Source organism: Triturus cristatus, chromosome 10 (assembly GCF_964204655.1).
Source record: "Triturus cristatus chromosome 10, aTriCri1.1, whole genome shotgun sequence".
NCBI classification, from domain to species: Eukaryota; Metazoa; Chordata; class Amphibia; order Caudata; family Salamandridae; genus Triturus; species Triturus cristatus.
Genome location: NC_140593.1, coordinates 1130041169 through 1130062764, shown reverse-complemented (window position 1 = coordinate 1130062764; position 21596 = coordinate 1130041169). Strand labels below are relative to the sequence as shown.

General features: G+C 44.7%; 1 protein-coding gene across 2 annotated transcripts in view; it reads right to left on the bottom strand.

Annotated features, from left to right (window-relative positions):
- Positions 1–18287, bottom strand: part of LOC146796722 (astacin-like metalloendopeptidase) — a 123547-nt gene extending 105260 nt beyond the window's left edge. For both annotated transcript variants that reach the window (XM_085630231.1, XM_085630230.1), the window contains exons 1-2: positions 18131–18287; positions 14086–14131 (exon numbers count right to left, since the gene is read on the bottom strand). In XM_085630231.1, coding sequence (XP_085486357.1) covers positions 14086–14131; positions 18131–18193 — 109 coding nt within the window. In that variant the 5' untranslated portion in view covers positions 18194–18287. The remainder of the gene's footprint in view (positions 1–14085; positions 14132–18130) is intronic.
- Between the last annotated feature and the right edge of the window lie 3309 nt (positions 18288–21596).

The window sequence follows — 21596 nt, the reverse complement described above, 5'->3', positions numbered from 1 at the left end:
ATCAGTCTCTCACTTTGTGTATAAGTGGCTGCATGGGTTGGTGAGTAGCTACATGGGTGTTTATATATGTTATTAGTTGGTTTTTGTAGTATTAGTGTGAGTGTGTGTATGGTTCGGTGGGGGTATTACGTACTGCATAGGTACATGAATGAGTGACTCACTGTTTGTATGTGTTGAAGACAGCATGTCTGCAGGACTGTATGGGTGGATGAGTGTGTGCATGGGTGTGTTAGTGAGTAAATGACTGTCTCAATAGTGTCTCAATGAATAACTACATATGTTTTAAACTAGTATATGTGACTATTTGTGTATATAACTGAGTATATGTGAGAGTGAGAGATTGAAAGAGTTCCTGTATGAATAAGTATGTGTTTCTATAAGTGATTGTTTAAAAGACTAAGTATGTGTAAGTTCCCGTAGAAGTAAGTGTGGTGGTGTGTGTATAAATGTATATGCAAGTAAATGTATGTTTCTTTCTTTATTTTCATGAGTGACTATGTGTGTCAGTAACTCTGTGGATGAGTGGCATTGTGTAACAGGATGTATAGGTGTGTGAGTACATATAATGAGTGAGTACATGTATGAGTGACTGTATAGGACTGTTGGTGAATGAGTGGATGTGTATGTGGATCTTAGAATTACTCAAGAGGTTGTTGTAACTGTAATTGGTATGTCCATTGTTTTGAAAATTTTAGTCTCTATTTTTGAATGTGTGTATCAAAGGTTATATTAGGGTGAGAGGAGGTCTGTCACTCTGTCACAAGGATGATGTCATCAGTGATGTCATTTGAGATGTCATCAGTGATGTCACTGACCATGTCATGAGTGATGTAATATGTGACGTCATCAGCAGTGCATTGCGGGGGCGCGAGTTATAGTTAGCTGAACTAACTATAACGGGGGAATTTCATTGGTTTTTCACGAGTGAAATGTCCAGCTAACTATAACATGTGTGAAACCTATGGTTTTTTCAGTGAATATATATATAGTTATACACACACACACACACACACACACTCACACATATACACATTATCTATCTATCCCTCTGTCTATCTCTCTCTCTCTCTCTCTCTCTCTCTCTCTCTCTCTCTATATATATATATATATATATATATATAACCTACTGACGGCCGCCAGTAGGCAGTTATAGTTAGGGCCTAGGGCCTAGTTTCCGCATGAAGAGCATTTTTTGTTTTGCGAATAACTTTGGTGCCATTTGACGAATCTTCACAAACTTTTCTAAACGTGTTTGCCAGTCACTTCAGCTGCTGTCTGGAAAGTTTCAGAGTGATCTGTTGGTGGGGGTTGAGAAAAAGGGGGGGTTCCAAAACATGTTTTCCCCATGCAGTTTCCTATAGGTGTTTTAGAGATGAGTACAGCCCGAACTGCTGAACGGAATTAAACCACATTTGGCAGAAAGCAAGCTCTTGGTCAAGAAAAAGTGTTTTTTGAAATTTGGTGTACATCTGTTCAGGATTTTTGGAGTTATTAAAGAAAAAAATGCATGTACATCTAGAGACACCGATCCACCGTGGAGGATTGGCGGATCCATGCGCTAACAGCAATGCCGTGATTGTCTGGTTGCAACCTGAGAGAAAAGTTGCGACTGCTAGTTTGTGCATTGGGACATGGTTCATTGGGGGGGATACATTTTAAAATTGATTGTAGGGGTCAGGATAGAGGTACCCTCGCCCCATGGGACTGATAGAGGGGTCTCTGAGAAACACTTCATGGACAAGAAATGTTAGCGTGCGATGATATGCCCTTACACAGCAGCACTCGGCACGACCCCCTGTGTGCTCCGTGGGGGATCTGCGGATCCAGATACTACTTTAAAAAACACATATACCCACTCCCAGACCCACACACCTACTCACATACTCACTCACACATCCACTTACACACCCACACAACCACTCTCTCACCTACTCACACACCCACTCACAGACCCACAAACCACTCACACATACTCACAGACCCACACAGCCATTCACACAGCCACTCACATAACCACACTCAATTACACACCTACACAACCACTTACATACCCACACACACACCCATACACCCACTCACAGACCTACACACCCACTCACAGACCTACAAACCACTCATACACCTACTCACAGACCCATAAAGCCACTCACACAACCACTCACACACCCACACACAAACCCATACAGCCACTCACACACCCATTCACATACCCGCACAACTACTCACACACTGATACAGCCACACACTCACCTACTCACACACAGCTGCGGCCACTGCAGGTAAGTGCGGTGGGGATTTCGAGAGATGACCATGAGGGAAAATGAATTATTTATGTAATTATCCCTTGTGGTCATCTCTCAATATCCCCCCAGCCAGCTCCACCGCCCCACCACTCTTACCTGCAGTGGCCATGGCTGTTCACACATCTACTTACACACCCACACAACCACTCATACACACACCCACTCACAAACCCATAGAACCACTAATACACCCACTAAACAACTCACATAGCCACTCACACACCCACACAGCCACTCCTACACTCACCTACCCACCCACTTAGCCACTCACACACCCGTATAGCCACTCACACCCCCACACAGCCACTCAAACAGCCACTCATACACCCACACACAGCCAGTTACACATGTATAGAAATTGCAAAAGCATATGTTTGTATTAAATGTGTTGATGTTTTAGAATCGGATATGTAAAATATAACCGTCAGACCTCTTATTTGTCCAAGGATTCGTGATGGATCCGTGGATCCATAAAATACATTTAAAAAAAGACAGACTTGGTGCATTGTATTTATAGAAAGACTGCCTAAGTTACGTTACCTTAACATTTTACATTTTTAGTTTTAAAATATATAATAAGGATAAATCTGTGAATAAAATGTATTTCTAAACTTGTGAAAATGTATATGAGTAAATTGAACTTATGGGTCAAATTGTAGTACAATTTATATTCAAGCAAAGTCATTGAAAAAACACTTAGGGTACAGGGTCATTGTAGTCAGGAAATAGAAATAAAAAGCCTTCAAAATTCACTGAAAAAAACAAAGGTTACACGGAAGTTATATATAGGTTCAGATTTTACACACACAAAACCATAGAAATTCAGCAGTAATAGTTATAATTATCTCAACTAACTATAACTTGTGGCCTAAGGTAACTATGACTCACCGATGCACTGCAAATTATCCCACATATTACATCACTCATGACATCTTCTATGACATCATTGATAATATCACTGCAACATTTAGAGTGAAAGTATTGATGAGAACACTGTGCATGGTGGGAGCGCAAGTTATAGTTACATTTGGGCACGAGTTATAGTTGCTTAAGATAACTATAACTATTACTGCTGAATTTCTATGGTTTTATGTGTGTAAAATCTGACCCTAAGTATAACGTCCATGTAACCTTTGTTTTTTTCAATGAATATTTATATATTTCCTACTGGTGGTCACCAGTAGGTAGTTACAGTTAGGACCATGTTACCATGGAAAAAGCATTTTTTGACTTGCCTATATCTTTGGTGCCGTTAGACGAATCTTCGCAGAATTTTCAAAATGAAGTGCACCAGTGATTCTTGTTGTACATAGTAAGTTTTGGTGCGATCTGTCAAGTGGGAGCTAAGAAAAAGGAGGGGGTCAAAATAATGTGTTTTAAATGTAAATTCACAGGGGAGCGTTAGACACTCCTGCAGCCCGAACCGCTGGATGGAATTACACCGAATTTGGCAGGAAGGTAGATTTTGGTCAGCAGATTACATTTTTAGTTATTAAGGGTATATCTGTTCAATATTTGGCACGAATAATAACAAGCTTGTGCAGGGAAATGCAGAGCTCTGATTGGCTGTCAACAGTTTAAACGAGAAGTGTTGACAGACATTTTGGAACTCAGCTGAAGCTGAGTCCCACAAACAATATGAGGAAAAAAAAGAAAAGGGACAGGGTAGGAATACCTTGACCACCAAGCCATGTTCTTGGGGTACCCCTGGAACCTAACCATGGCAAAAAAGCATTTCTTTTTAATTCACAGCAATTTTCTCAAAATATTTGTGAATATCAGCGTAAATTAAATAAAAACAAACAAGTGCAGACTCCAGCGCTTGTTTTACTTATAGCCCCGGGTGAGCCAGGTTCCGGGGCCATGCTGGGATTATTTAAAAAAACTGGAGGGTGGCGTACAGGGCCCCCCTCCAAATGCTTAAAAATGCCCCGGGGACAAGTACAGGGCCCCCCTCCACATGCTTAAAAATGCCCCGGGGACAACCCCCTCCACAGGGCTAACTTTAAGATCTAGCGGGAGCTAGCAGGCCCCTATGCCCGGGGACCACTGCCAACTCAGGACTTTCTGTTTCTTTTAAAGAAGGAGGAGGCCAAGCGGACCCACTCCCAGGTTGCTCTTGACCCCAGGGAGCACCACCTCCACAGGGCAGGCCCGTAAAAGTGAAAGGAGGGGACCCCGCGGTACCCCTCCTGAAGCCAATAATGGCCCTGGGAACCGCTATCCCCCAGGGCTGGCTCCTGCTATGTCCGAGTTGCCCACTCCCGGGACTTAGTTGTGTGCTGTGACTTAGTGAGAGCTTTGAAGGCTCCTGCCAAGTCAAAGCAATCACTCTGCTTCCAGCAAGAGGGAGCTGACAAATGGCTCTTGCTTGCTGGAAGCACAGGATTTGGCTGTTTCCCTAACCATTGTCAAGCGAGCGGGGAAACAGATGAAACTATCGCTCTCACAGACAGGGAACTGCATGTTTAGCAGCTCCCTGTCTGCGAGAGAAATGTTGGCTCCCAGAGGAGTCAAAAGCCGACTGGGACCGTGAGGCTCCTCCCCCATGGTTCACGGGGAAAAGAGCAGAAAGAGGCAGAATTAAGGACAGAAACAAGCAGAAAGATTCAGAATAAAGGTCAAAAACAAGCAGTAAGAGGCAAGATAAAGGTGAGAAATGAGCAGAAAGAGGCAAAATAAAGGTCAGCAACAAGCAGAAAAGAGACAGAATAAAGGTGAGAAATTAGCAGAAAAAGGCTGAATAAAGGTCAGCAATGAGCAGAAAGACGCAGAATAAAGGTCTACACTAGCAGAAAGAGGCAAAATAAAGGTGAGAAACGAGCAGAAGGAGGCAGAATAAAGGTCAGAAATGGGCAGAAAAAGGCAAAATAAAGGTCAGCAACAAACAGAAAGATGCAAAATTAAGGTCAGAAATTAGCAGGAAGAGGCAAAATAAATGTCGGAAATGAGCAGCAAGAGGCAGAATAAAGGTGGGAAACAAGCAGAAGGAGGCAGAGTAAAGTACAAATCCGAGCAGATATAGGCAAAAAAGGTGGAAAACAAGCAGAAAGGGCTGAATAAAGGTCAGAAACAAGCATTAAGAAGCAAAATAGAGGTCAGAAACGAGCAGCAAGAGGCAGAATAATGGTCAGAAACTAGCAGAAAGAGGCAGAATTAAGGACAGAAACAAGCAGAAAGATTCAGAAAAAAGGTCAGCAACGAGTGAAAAGAGGCCAGAAAAAGGTGGGAAATGATCAGAAAGAGGCAAAATAAAGGTCAGAAACGAGCCACTAGGGTATAATAAAGGTGGAAATGAGCAGAATGAGGCAGAGTAAAGGTCAGAAATGAGTAGAAAGAGGCAAAAAAGGTGAGAGACTAGTGGAATGAGGTTGAATAAAGGTCAGAAATGAGCATAAAGAAGCAAAATAGAGGTCAGAAATGAGCAGCAAGAGGCAGAATATTGGTGGGAAACTAGCAGAAAGAGACAGAATTAAGGTCAACAACAAGCAAAAAGAGGCAGAATAAAGGTCAGCAATGAGCAAAAAAGAGGCCAAATAAAGGTGAGAAATTAGCAGAAAGAGAAAGAGGCAGACTAAAGGTCAGCAACAAGCAGAAAGCGTTAGAATAAAGATCATAAACTAGCAGAAAGAGGCAAAATAAAGGTGAGAAACGAGCAGAAAGAGGCAGAATAAATCAGCAACAAGCAAAAAGAGGCAAAATAAAGGTCAGCAATGAGCAGAAAAGAGGCAGAATAAAGGTCAGAAAGAGGCAAAATAAAGGTTAGAAACAAGCATGAAGAGGCAGCATAAACTTGAGAAATGAGTCGAAAGGCACAATAGAGGTCAGAAACTAGCAGGAAGGCAAAAGAGAGATCAGAACCGAGCCGCAAGAGCCACAATAAAGGTGAGAAACGAGCAGGCAGAGTCAAGGTCAGAAATTAGTAGAGAGAGGCAAAATAAGGTGAGAAATTAGCAGAAAGAGGCAAAATAATGGTCAGCAACGAACAGAAAGGGGCAAAATAAAGATCAGCAATGAGCAGAAAGAGGCAAAAAAGGTGAGAAACGTGCAGAAATAGGCTGAATAAAGGTCAGTAAGAAGCAAAAAGAGGCAAAATAGAGGTCAGAAATGAGCAGCAAGAGGCAGAATAATGGTCAGAAACAAGCAGAAAGAGGCATAATTAAGGACAGAAACAAGCAGAAAGATTCAGAAAAAAGGTCAGCAACGAGCAGAAAGAGGCAAAATAAAGGTGAGAAATGAGCAGAAAGAGGTAACATAAAGGTCAGCAACAAGCAGAAAGAGGCAAAATAAAGGTGAGAAGGAAGCAGAAATAGGCTGAATAAAGGTCAGTAACAAGCAGAAAGAGGCAAAATAGAGCTCAGAAATGAGCAGCAAGAGGCAGAATAAAGATCAGAAACAAGCAGAAAGAGACCGAAAAAGGTCAGAAGGAATCAGAAAAAGGAAAACTAAAGGCCAGCAATGAGCAAACAGAGGCAAAATCGAGATCAGAAACGAGCAGAAAGAGGCACAATACAGGTAAGAAACGAGCAGAAAGAGTCAAAATAGAGATCAGAAACGAGAGGAAAAGGCTAAATAAAAGTCAGCCACGAGGAGAAAGAGGCAAATGAGACAACAGAAATGAGTAGAAAGAGGCATTCTGACTCTCATGTGCCAACTCACAGACACACACAGAGACTCATGCACTCATTCACAGACCCACTCAGACACTCATACACCCACTCACCTACACACTTAGATACTTACGCACCCACTCATAGACCCACACAGAGACTCATGCACCCAATCACACATATACTCAGAGACTCATGCACCCACTGACAGATCCCCTCAGACACTCACACACCAACTCACAGACACATTCAGACACTTGTTTACCCACTCACAGATCCAATCAGACACTCACACATCCAGTCCCAGATGACTCAGACACTCATGCACCCACTCGCAAAACCACTCATACACTTATGAACCCACTCACAGATCCACAAAGGCACTCCTATACCCACTTACACATCTATGTACACACATCTACAGTCACTCACACACCCACTCTCAGACCCATACAGTCACACACCCACAAACCCACTCACACCCCCACTCAGAGACCCATACAGCCACTCATACACCCACTCGCCTACCTACACAGCCACTCACACACCTACTCTCAAAGGCTACAGGTTACAGTTGGAAATAGTATGAACAAAAAGTTGAAATTCACTGAAAAAAACAATGGTTACCGGGACGCCAAAGTTAGGAAATAGAATTTTTTTTAACATTCAAAATCACTGAAAAAAACAAAGGTTACAAGAATGTTATAGTTAATGAATACATTTTAAGAAAACTTAGAAATTCACTAAAAAAGCAAAGGTTACAGGGATGTTATAGTTAGGCTCAAATGTTACTCGTACGAAACCATTAAAATTCAGCAGTTATAGTTACCTAAGCTAACTATAATATGCACCCCTGCAATGCACTACTAATGACCTCACATATTACATCACTCATGACATGGTCAGTGACATCACTGATGACATCATTGATAACATCTCAAATGACATCACTGATAACATCATCCGCAGAACCACACAGACACCCACTCACACCCCATACAACCTCTTATACACCCACTTGCACACCCACACAACTACTCACATGCCAATTCACAGACCCATACAACTCCTGATATACACACTCACTCGTACAGCCACTCATACAACCACTCATTCACCCATACAGCCACTCACAGACCCATACAGGTACTCATGCACCCACAAAATCACTCACATGCCCACTGACACAGCCATACAGCCACTCACACAACCACTCACTCACCCATACATCTACTAACAGAGCTACTCACTCAACCATACAGTGACTCACACATCCAATTGCTCATCCACAAAACCACTTAAATACCCATTCACACATCATACAATCACTCACATGCCCACTCACTCATCTATACAGCCATTCACACAAATACTTACTGTGCAAAACAGCCACTCATACACCCACTCACATACCCCTACACCCTGTCAGACAGCCACTCAGTTACCCATATGTCCACTTACATACCCAGTTACTCACCCATAGAGCCATTCACACAGCCACTCAGTCACCCATACAGCCACACATACTCATCCACCCATAGAGCCACTCGCACAAGCATCAAAGTAACCGATACAGCCACTCACACACACACTCACCTACCCATACAGCCACTCATGCGCACACTCACCCGCCCATACAGCTTCTCACACAGTCACACACTCACCCATAGCGCTACTCACACAACCACTTATTCACCCATACATCCACTCACACACCCACTCACACACCCATACAGCCACCTAGACACCCACTCCCACACTGATACATACAGTAACAGTGCCACTGAGATGACATATATTAGAAACAGTATCACTCATTATTAGTACAAAAAGAATAGTCATTTAACTTATGCAGTACCTTAGTATATATTTTTAACTCTCAGAAACTTCTACGAAACACTTATACTCAGTGGATGATATCATCAGTGATGTCATTTGTGATGTAATCAATTATGTCATGAGTGATGTCACTGATCATGTCATGGGTGATGTAATATGTGAGGTCATAAGCAGTGCATTGTGAGGGCATAAGTTATAGTTAGCTTAGGGAACTAAAACTGCTGAATTTCAATGGTTTTGTGCCAGTGAAACATGAGTCTAACTATAACGTCTGTATAACCTTTGTTTTTTTCACTGAATATATATAGGAATATTGTAGTACTGTAATTCAGATGTTTTTTACAAGCATTGCTGGAACAGGCAATTACCAATTATTGGATCTCAATCAGGAATGAACAAGGTCTCTTAAATCAACAGCATGTTACTCCGGTCTTCTCCACAGATGCAAAAAATACTCACGGATGCCCTTGCAATTCAGACTGACTCACTGTCACAACCTCTTGCAGTCTACGCTGACTACTTCTAACAACCTTGAATCATGCAGTTCACTGCCTATTGCCAGGATGTTAGTAACTTCCTAAACAAAACACAAGCATTGCATCCATGGCTGATTTACTACAAATTGTTCACTCTTTACAAACAAAATGTTTATACTGTGCTTCCACAAAAGTACGGTTTACAAATTGTTAAGCGGCTATTCCTGCAACAACGTGAACTGAGGGCCAATAAGACTGTTTTTCTTCTACACTTTATTCTCAACTATTTGCTCTCTTAAAAAGAACATTATCAACAGAAGCAGGCACCGTGATTGAGTCCAACTTGGCCCCATCCTGTGCCAATGCATGTAACATTTGAAAATGGAAGGCATTTTTGAGAATCGAGGATTACAGAGAAAACTGGCACATTGGACAATGTGCATGTGCACTCCATTCAATGGCGGTCAAAAAGCTGGCACCAAAATGTTGGACACTGATGCCTCTCAATAAATTTTTAACAAGTACCTTCAATAAAGAACTGATATTTGCCTACAAAAGTTATAATAACCCAAATAACTATTTGGGAGGGATCAACTATGAAGGATACAAAAAGTACACTCATAATACACCAAACTACTGCTTTTTTTTACTGTTCCAACTGCAGTTTTATAGTGAAATCTGACATATTCTGAAAAATATTTAAAGATAGGGTATTTTCTAACATGCAGTTCAGAATATGTTATCAGTGCTATCTTACTTTGCCAGTGGTATTTGCTACACAGGTCATACCACCAGAGCACCTAAAATATGGTTAAATCTAATATATAAACAAATGTAGAAACATCCTTGGCAGTGAGATATTTTACTTAGAAGCAACACATTACCTTTCTGTTGAGGTTTCATATTGATCATGTTCCAAGGCCACCAAGGGGAGACAGTGGACAACAAAGCCCTATCTCACAAGTAACATTGAGGATAAAAGAATGTAACAGTTTAAAACCAAAGGCGTAAATGAACATATTGACTATAAATATTTTTGTGATGCCAGCAACGACAGATCAGACATACAAATGATGCACTTTCAACATAAAACGTTCAGTGTATATTTGGACTACATTAGTGTTGCACCTTAGTATATTGCTTTCATTTGCAACATTTGACTTTTTTTCCAGCTATCAGGTCCAAATAACGAGGACAGGAAAATGAGATTGACGTAATATATCTCAACTGCAAGATGGGGGCTAGATTCAAGTAACATATCCCCAATGTAAGATGGTGGATTTCTACACATACATATCAAAAACATTTAAAACAAGCATTAAAATGCAATAGGTCTCGCCTTTTATTTAGTTAAAGCCACTTGCTTTGTTACACAATACCATTAGCAAAGCAAATGGCTTTAACTTAATCAAAGGCGAGACCTATTGCATTTTCAATGCTTGTTTTTCCAAGCATTGGCCGCGCGCGCACACAACTCCCGCTTCTCCCCCTCCCCCACCACATATCGCGTCTCGTGGCCGCATCGATAAGATGTGGCCTAATGGCTAGAGCGTACGACCTTGAAGCTTGGTAACCAGGTTCGAGTCTCTGCGGCTCAACCTCTTGTAATTCTGGGCAAATCACTTCATCTCCCCACGCCTAACAAAACATGGATGTGCCCGTCTGGAACAGCTGGTGCTCGTGTAAAGCGCCCTGATACCTCCGGGTTGAGTTTGAGCTATATAAACCTACAAGACAAAAAACACGGCTCTACGGATCTCACACGCCCTCACACGTGCACTCACTGTCACGGGCCTCAGAGATGCTCTCGTGCTCATGGGGGATGCACTCTCCCCCCTCCATAAGTGCCCCTCGCTACCAGAAGATTCACACACTTCCTGCTGGTTGGCGAAGAGTGAGACACAAACTCTTACATGACAAAGTCGGGGTATAGCGCCCACCAAGCGCATCTCAGATGTAAACAAGCATTGTCATACAAATAGAACACGGTGACCAGTACGGGGTTGTTTGCTCTACCCCACACCCCAGTGACACACTCAGGAGTGACACCCTCAGAAATGACACACCCAGTAATGACACACCCGGTAGTGATACATTCATGAGTGATAACTTCAGGAGAGACACACAGGACTGACAAACTTAAGAGTGACACACTCTGAAGTGTAATTACATGGGCCCCTGTCCCTGCAGGATGGACTCATTAAGATGTGACCTAACGGTTAGAGCGTACAACCTCGAAGCTTGGTAACCAGGTTCGAGTCTCTGCGGCTCAACCTCTTGTGATTCTGGGCAAATCACTTCATCTCCCCACGCCTAACAAAACATGGATGTGCCCATCTGGAACAGCTGGTGCTCGTGTAAAGCGCCATGATACCTCCGGGTCGAGTTCGAGCTATATAAAACTGCAAGACAAAAAACACGGCTCTGCGGATCTTACACGCCCTCACACATGCACTTACTGTCACGTGCCTCAGAGGTACTCTCGTGCTCATGGGGGATGCACTCTCTCCCCTCCATAAGTGCCTCTCTCTCCCAGAAGATTCACGCACTTCCTGCTGGTTGGCGAAGAGTGAGACACAAGCTCTCACGTGACAAGGTTGGAGTATAGCGTCCACCAAGCGCCTCTTGGGTTTAAACAAGCATCGGCATACAAATAGAACATGGTGACCATTACGGGGTTGTTTGCTTTCCCCCACGCCCCAATGACGCACTCAGGAGTGACACCCTCAGTAATGACACACCCAGTAGTGATACATCCAAGATTGATAACCTCAGGAGAGACACACAGGACTGACAAACTTAAGAGTGACACGCCCAGGAGTGACACACTCTGGAGTGAAAGTACATGGGCCCCTGTCCCTGCAGGCTGGACTCATTAAGATGTGGCCTAACGGTTAGAGCATATGACCTCGAAGCTGGGTTACCAGATTCGAGTCTCTGCGGCTCAACCTCTTGTGATTCTGGGCAAATCACTTCATCTCCCCACACCTAACAAAACATGGGTGTGCCCGTCTGCAACAGCTGGTGCTCGTGTATATCGCCATGATACCTCTGGGTTGAGTTCGAGCTATATAAAATTGCAGGACAAAAAACACGGCTCTGCGGATCTCACACGTGCACTCACTGTCACGTGCCTCAGAGGTACTCTTGTACTCGTGGGGGATACACTCTCTCCCCTCCATAAGTGCCCCTCGCTCCCAGAAGATTCACGCACTTCCTGCTGGTTGGCGAAGAGTGAGACACAAGCTCTCACGTGACAATGTCGGGGTATAGCGCCCACGGTTGTTAAAGTCAGCAGAGAAGCCAGAGACACTTTTCTCTTTTAGAGCCGTCCCAGTTGGACTGGCTCGCCTGACTTCCTTTTGTGCTAAAAGGTTTCTTATCTTTATGGGGCCATGTGTTTGGCCCCATAAAGATAACAAACCTTTTACGCCAGCAGTAAGTCGGGCCAGCCAGTCCAACTGGGACGGCTCTAAAAGAGAAAAGTGTACGTCACTGGAAGCTCTTTTCCAATGGTTGGCCACCGGTTACCATAAACGGTGACGCCAGCCAATGGAAAAGAGGGGCGGGCTTAAACCCAGCTAGTGAAAGCTACCCTAAATCATTAAATCTCGCCAGCGAGACTGCGCATGTCTGCGCAGCCTACGCCAGGCGAGACCTAAAAAGGTCTTCCTCTAAAGGTTTCTTGTTGTTCGCATGGAATCCCAGTGACATAGGACACCTGATAAAGCTTGTGTCAGCCAAAGAAAAACGTTAAAGATATAAAAGATATACTTTGTCAATGTGAAATGATTGAAAAGGCCAAGTAAGAAAACAGATTTCCAGATGGGAACAGCATGTCTGGGTCAAAACCAGCATAATTGCAAAACAGTTTTTTAGCACATACACAGTGTTGTGGCATTCTGGGATGCATTGCATTTATTGCCTTATACAAAATTCTAGAAATCATTTATACAGTCTGCAATAACAAGTAGTTTACTGCAGGACCACAGAAAAGCTGGTACATTTGTGGTTGTTGCAACCTGCCCCAAGCCTTCTTCATTTAGATTTGTGCACTTACTCATTGATCATCAATGCATACACAGATGTGCTCCATCTCAGATTTGAATAATCATTTATTAATCCTAAATTAATTTTCAGATTTGCACCATCACTCGGTAATCTTTAGTGCATGGTCAGATTTTCAACAATACTCACTAATAATCAGTACACACCCATATTTGCGCTATCACGCAGTAATCCTTAGTACATGCTCCTTTGTATCTTCACTCAGAAATCTCGAGTGACTACCCAGCTTTGCATCGTCATTCAGACATCTTGACCACGTGTTTAGACTTGCATGATGATACTCACCGCCTCAGCCAATGAGTACCTGAGTACTTTTAGCAGGTGGATCGCTTGGCTCCAGGCGAGTCCTGACTGAGGAGCCTAAAGCAGCCCTGGCAAAAATGCTCAAACCAGCCCGCTCCGTTTATTTCCTTGCGTTATCTCTCTCTCCTTCCATCCAGCCATTCTCTCTCTCACGTTTCCTCCTCTCTCTATTCGCTCTTCTCCTATTGCTTCTCCATCCCTCCCTCTCTTTCTCTCTCTCCTGAAGTCTCCGGTGCCTACTGCACTTAACCTTGGAGTAGTAGGGAAAGTGTTCTGGGCACAAAGAGTGGCCCTGGGCTTTCACAACCAGCCTCCAAGGGCTCCGGCTGATCAGGGAAATGCCAAACAAGGGTGAAAATTCTGAGTGGAGTCACTGATACTGTGGTTTTCACTTGTTTCTCTTGGGCAGTAGGGGTGGGAGAGCTCTCAACACAATGCAGCCTCTCTACTTTACAACAACACACATGACAGTCACACAACTCTCACCTTCCAGATCCCTCTCCAGTCTTCGTGTTCTCTCCAAAAGAGGATTCTGGAAATAAAACAAAATAAACATCATATCTTGGGTTATTTTCTGCTTGCATCTTTCGTTCTTGGAGTCACGCAGAATGTCCTGCGTTGTCGCACAGCACATAATGACTCTCTTGTAGCACCAGACAAAACCTGCAAGCACTGGACGCAAGGAACTAAAGCTAGAAAACTGAAAACTGATATTCTAACATCTGGCGAATGGACCAACTTCAACCATCTGTCCTTCTGAACTAGGACCTCACCATCCCATGCAGCAGAGGAAGGAATCCAGGGCCAGGGGAGAGCATGGACTCCAATCTCTTGCTTATGCCGCTTGTAAATCAACTCTCCAGATGAGGATTGGGCATGATTATATGTTTTTGGTCAATTTTTGCCTACCCTGGCTTCCCTCAAAAAGTTCAGGCTGTCGTTGTCCTAATAATTCCCCCTTCTCAACAATGCCAGTGGACTATACCTTGGAGCGCCCCTGTCCATACTGTGTGGTACCAAAATATTGGCTGAAAAAAGTCAGCCTGCAGCAATATCTACTCCAAGATATCGATTTACACAATATAATCAGGTTTGGTGTTAGAATAGTACATCTGTACTCTGGGCGCTAGAGGGCAAGTTGATATTTTGGGGTCGGTGCTTAGACATATTTAAGTATTACCAATTTAATAGAATAATTGTGGGGGAGGTGGGTGGTGAGTTAAAAAAAAAAACTTTTAAGACCACTGCCTTAAATGGTCCATCTTGGGAACTCGTTCCCTGCACAGATGGGAAGAGGGACAACAGGACTTTAAGTGGGATGACAGGACTTGGGGGGGGGGGGAAGGGGGCTCTCAAAAGGGTGTGGCTTAAAACACATAAGCTAAAAATCTATGCTCAGCATAGTGTGCCACCCGACTGGTACTTTGCTGCTTCTGTTATTGCATGCAGATATATAATACAACAAGTGCCATTACATATACAACAACACAAGACTATTGGCTTTGTCAATGGTTATTAGTTGCATAAGATAAATTAGCAAGAACTAGGGCTTCGTTGTATATAATATGTAACCCTTTCAGTTCTGAAATGATGAGACTGAGAACGAGCTTTAAGGAGTTTACAAAGGCATTTCTCAGGGGCACTGCTGCAGAGTTAAGATGTATTTTTCACCCTGAGGGTGAGGGTAAAAATGGGGAGCCCGATAGGGACCCATCTCAGCACCTGCTTTTAAGAACTGCTGGTGCTGAGCACCCGCTGGACCCGGCCCACTTAAAGCCCTGAGGGCCAATCACTGGAATACACTCTCTTTCACCCCTCACACTTGTGCACACCAGAGAATGCTGCACTATGTTTGAAGCATGTCTTTCAACCCCATGTATATCACACAATGTCTCCTAAATACCGCGCACCACACACCCAATACCCTTCCAAACTCACACTCGGAAAGGGCATGGACCATGAGTTCAGTACAAATCGGAGCGCTTTGCCGCCTCATCAGGGAAAGGAAGCGCTATACAACAGCCACCATAAAGCTACCGAGGTCGGGCATATGAAGCCAATACTGCGACAGATCGCTGTGTTCCGGATGCACGCGCTAAAGGTCCGACTGCCCAATCAGCCAATGGCAAGGATGCAAGCACGGAGCACCGCGTCAGCCGGTTGGGTGGTGACAGGCAGCCATACTTGGGGTACAGTGAGCCATTTGGATCCAGGCGCCACTGCTCCTGATGCACTAAAGATAGCTACAGGCATGGAATTCATCTTGATTAAGTAGGCATAAGAGTATTTCAAGAAAAAACAAATAATGACAAGTTCTAGGTGTATACTGAGGTATATGCCCTATGGAGGGCTGGGGAAGGGGGTGTAGATGAAAAAACACAATTTGAGCTGCTGCCCTTCCAGGAACACAGCAGCACGTCAGGGGTGTAAACCGGTACACGGAGGAGCCATGCCCCCCTGTATTTTTAGAAAGGGAAATCTGTTCTTTTTACCCGAGTCCAAATTGTGGCCAAACACCGCAGCTGCTTATATCTACCTCCACTATGCGCGCGCAACCTAGTCTGGGGGCATTCAATCCGCACTGAAAGATAGGCCACGTTTTCTCATATTCGCAGAAAAACAATATTTTCTTTCATAGATAAAAAAATGAATAAACCCTGATTCGTGTTGTTTTACCGCTCTGCCGAGAAAAACATGTTGGGTGAAGCATCGTCCCTTCGTCTTTCATTATTATTAAAGGTTCGCGGTTTAACGGCTTTTCTACGCTATTATAGGTACCTCGGAAGTATCAACCGCGCAGACACTAACTCACACAGCAGCTATGCCCGACACTCACTGGAGCAGCTGAGTCAAAACGGCCGCAGCGTGAACCTTTGTAGGGAATGATGTTACGCAGCGGTGCGTCATTGCGCGCAGTCATATCCAGGGCACAAGTCCTTAAAAAAAAGTAGGGGGACTAACAAAATGTGGCAGTATACAAGTGACATCATGACTCGTGATGTCACAGTGCTGACATCATCGCATGTGACATGCACCTGGCATCACAGGAAGCGGTTTTACAACCCCTGACCTCCCAGGAAGTGACATCACAAGAAGTGACATTAGGTTTTAAGACGTCACACACACCTAGGCTTAGCAGGTCTATTTTGAGTGCATTATAATATTTCACAAATGGGATTTTCCATCGGGGTTGTGCCAAAAAAGTGAGGCAAGGGCCATGCAATATCTGGACCTCAATTTATACATTTATTTTTTTGAACCCTGGCACAAAGTAAGTGGCAACAAGAAGAAACGAGGCAGTAAATCTGTTCTGCTTCTTGCAAAGTCTGGGTTTTAAAATATGTTGTGGGGTTAAGGCGCCTGCTGCAGAGATCTTTGTGTGTCAGCTAAATCTGGGAATAATAATAATGGTAAAATAACTGTGGAGGATAACATATTTGCTGGGGAGATCTGTTTATTGTCTAGAGTCAGTTTTGAATCAAAGTAGCATAGAGGGTTAACATGTCACTTGTAACGCAAATGACAGATTTTTATTTCTGTAGATGGGTGAATTACTGCTTTTAACACGGAGATCCTTTTGTTACTTAGAGTTCATAAATTGTAATCATTTTAGTGTAGCACAGTGAGCTATGAAGGACCTGTGACTCCTACACCTTGTAACCCTCAATTTCTTATGTAACACATCCTACACATTCATTTACACACATATGATTTGTCAATCTATAGCGCTCTGACATAAATATAACACAATAGTGGCATTTAAATTGCTACTTGTGTAAATACTGGGACAGAACAGCACATCTGCCACTCTTACAGTGCCTGCATATCTCTTATTTACAGGGACTAAACAAGGTCAAACGCATGCCTCTCTTGACCTTTGAGTGATAAGCTGTGTGCCTTTGTTTCCCCTCTATTACGGTTAGGCGTGGGGGGGGGGGGGAGGGTCAGCAGCTATACAAGGCTAGATAGCGCAACCCACGGAACACATAGGTTTTAACAGCTGATAAGGCCTGCGAGCCCATATTGTATTTCTGTTTGCCCATTCCTGACCATCACATCCAATGATTGTGCCCAGTTGCCCGGACTGATAAACACGTGATTGCTACGCGCACATCGCGCAGCGATGCACATACAACCCCTGGCCTTTTAGATAGACACATGCACATGTAAACACTACGGCATTTCCAAAGACTGACAACATAACTTCGCAGCGCTCTATAGCGTAACAACAACAACAACCATACCGCTCTGTGCATAGGTTTACGTCCCTGTGCCCACCTGACTGAGCTACCTGGCACGTGTACAGTGGCGCATAACTGACACGCGCACAGTGACGCAGGACTGGCACGTGCACAGGAGCACACGACTGACATGTGCGCAGTGGCGCATGACTGACAAGCGCAAAATGGCGGAAGATTGACACGCGCACAATGGTGCAAGACTGAGAAGTGCCCAGTGGCGCAGGACTGACACGCGGACAGTGGCGCAAGCAGCATTCACGCGCGCAGTTCCAAAGCATTGGAAGAGTTACCTGTGCAGGGAATGCCAAGCCTGCAGCACAGAGTGCCAGCACAGTCAATGCCAGGGCGCGCATGGTGCAGGAGACAGCAGAGACCCGGAGGAGGTGCAGCGTGCCACCTAAAAGAAAAGAGACTGCTTGTGCAAGGGGCGCAGTGAGACCTGCAGTGCCAGCCACGGGCCAGGCCTTTTATCTCCTGTCACATTCCATGCCCAGGGCAATTTCCCTGCTCGAGGCACTCTCTGGGACAAGGGGACATTCCAGTTGCGACATGCCGTGTGCAATGTCACGCGTGCACAGTCCCCCTAGGCTGGGTGTCACTGGTGACAGTGATCAGAGCCCTGAATACACCCACGCGCTATTATGTTGTAAAAACAGTTAAAGAGAGGTTCAAAAGCCAGGTGTGTGTGAGGCCGAAGGAGGTGTCAGCAGTGGTCAGCCCCTGGACTACTCTGGCTTCAGGAATCACCCTTCCGTACGAGGCAGAAAGAAGCCATCCTAAGAGCTAAACGACCTGAAAACGTCGCAGACCGTCTAAAGCCTCGACTGCAAATATACAACCACTTGACTCATCCCAACCTCCTTTGCATCGTGTCTCTGCTTCCAAGGAAGTCTGCAAAGATCTGCTGAGTCCAAGGAAAAGTCAGTCTGTCCACTCCCGGGAGAGCACTGCTCTGTCCCTGCATTGTTTCCATCTCCCGACTGCTCGCCCTGCTCGGCTCGGACTGGCCTCTACAACTGAGCTTCGAGTCTAGGTGCATACAAACCTTTCAGGTTTTTCGATCTCAACCCTTCACCCTTTAATTACACCCGTCTCTGTCCGTTTGGCCAACTTACTAGTTGCAGGCGTTCACCGAACCTCCACCCTTGCGCTAGCAAGGCGGCCGAGTGCTTGCGCTTGAAAGCGCTTCAGAAGGTGATTGAGAAAGCCCAGCTCTGGGCGCACCAGGGGTTTAGACTGGCCACAGCACTGGCTCTGCTTGTTGTCCATAAACCCATCCTGGAGGACCCGGAACCATGCCCGGCAGCCCTTCTCTGACGGGGGACTGACCAGAGCCTCCGATGCGGTAAACCATCACCTCCTCCTCACCAGGTCCACCATGTCCCCCTTTCCTTGCCTCGCTTCCAGGAATTCCTCATCACCTTATCTCATCAAGTCGGACTGGGCCCATCTCTTTCAAAGCCAGCCTCTGCACTGCAGAGTCCCCTAGAGCAAATCTCTCCCAGCTGCACTCCTGGAGGAGACACTGGACGCAATCCTGAGATTGCCCACGCCAGACGTCAGATGTGCTCTGAGGGGGCTCCAAGTAAACACAAAGGGCCCTTTTCACAAAGGTAAACTGAGACTAAAAGTCTACTCTCAGTTAAACTTAAGACCAAAACTTAAGTTAAACTGAGATAAATGTCTAACTCTACTACTCGCAAATGCCCTCTGTGAAGACCGAAAGTCATAAAGTTCGACTTTCGTCTCAGTGTACCTTGGTGAATCGGGCCCAAAGACCCTAAAAACACCGGACGGTACCTGCAGGGTATCTTCACTGCACTCCTCAAATCCATGGAAGGATGAAGGCCAGCAACTCAACATGGGCTTCATTGGATAAAGATGGAAGTCGTTGCCTTCGGGATTCTGCATTCAACCAATCCGCCGCTCTGTTTGCCTGCTCTTCGTTGGCCTGTAGTCCTCGCAGTTCGAGGCACTTGAAATCCCGGTGTCTGGTTTGATAGCAGTCTTTCCTTTTTAATCTGCTCATGGACCATCAGATCAAATCATGCCGCTACCACCGACTGCTGCTCAAAGTATCATTTGTTCTGTATTTTCATGTCAAAGCCTCCTTAGTCCTAGGAGTCGGTCTATGGGGTCCCATCAATACATATTTCTTCACCGTGGCCTGCCTGTGACCATTAATAGCAATCTTCAAACCACACAAAGCAAAGCACCAAGGGTCATACTCAATCAGCTACCACATGATTCCACTGCCAATCCCTCAAAGAACTTCACTAGTTACTAGTAAAAGTAATTAAATTCAAACCACTCTGTGTCTGTCACACAGCACTCTAAAAAGGTCCATCATTCCTCAAGTCCAGAATCACCAAACAAATACAATAGGCTGACACATATGAATAAATAGGTCAACAAGTCAATCAGGTACTGAGGTTGGAGAAAATCCCACAGAAGTCTCCACGGGTATGCAGGGTCACATGATGGGAAGTGCCAGCCAATTGGCATCCAGACCCAAATCCGGCTTTGTTCTCCTTGAAAAGGGGGAATCCATTTGCTCCCACTCTGCCTCAGACGTCCCACACCAGTGCAGTCATGTGATCCAAAGCACTAGCCAATTGGCTTCCAGGACGACTTCCTGTTCTTTTGTGTCCATGAAACCCAACCAATCAGGAACCCAGGAGCTGTCTATCGCCCCAGGCATTTCAACACTTGTGGAGATTCAGGTGACCCCTGCACCAACCAACCAGCTCCCAGGTCAAACATTCTATTCTTTGATCACTTAAAAACAGAGGATTGGTGAACCAGGGACTGTGACATGACCCGAAAGATCTCCTTGTGACTGTGGAGAGTCCCTTGACCTAAAGTGTCAGACCAATTGACCTCAGACGTTAGCCCATGGCCCCAGAAGTGTCCTCACCTATGAACGGTCATGTGACCGATTTGCCAGCCAATCGGCATTCAAGCCCAAATTCCAGTCTTTTGCAATTTTTGAAATCCAACCAATCAGGAACCTGTCACCTACTTTACATCAGATGCCCCCATGTCTGTGAGGATGGTGACCCAAAGTGCCAGCCAGTTGGTAACTGTGCCTGAAGTGATTGCAGCCTCCGCCCTCCTGACAACCAGTTGACCGGTACTGCAGCAGATTTGCACCATCCAGCCGACCTAGCAGGCATCATGAGAGCACACAACCTTCTCAGAATCATTTCACTTAGTAAACCTGTCTCCCACATGGCCACACCCTTCCTCGAAGTTACAAGTATGAACCCAAGCATCAAACCAAGCAGCTACAAGCAATTCAAAACAAGGCAAGCTAGATGATCACCCGTCCTGAGTCTTGGCCACTACATCCCTTTTAGATCTGGCATTGAGACAACTTTAGCTGTCTGCCTAGACTTTTTGTTTAACTAATGTATGATATATGTACACGAAGGTGCTTTTGATCAGCAGTAATCATTTATTAAACCACCATTCACACTTTACTTTCACCCACCACAGTATGGCTCGATGGATCAGGCAACCTTATCTGTTGGTTGCCTTCTCTCTGAGTGATGGCACTTTGCTTGTGCTCATCCTCCATGAAAAGTTCCCTTCAGTTGCAGGGCTTTTGGGACAATGTATGCTTTCTTTTTTATAAATCTTTTTTTCCGTTTAAACATTTTTTTTTTTGTTGTACTTTTGAAAGGGCCCGGCAGCTTACCAAGACGCTACAGGGGCACTTCAAGCATCAGCCAACTTGCTGATTGTTTAGTATGA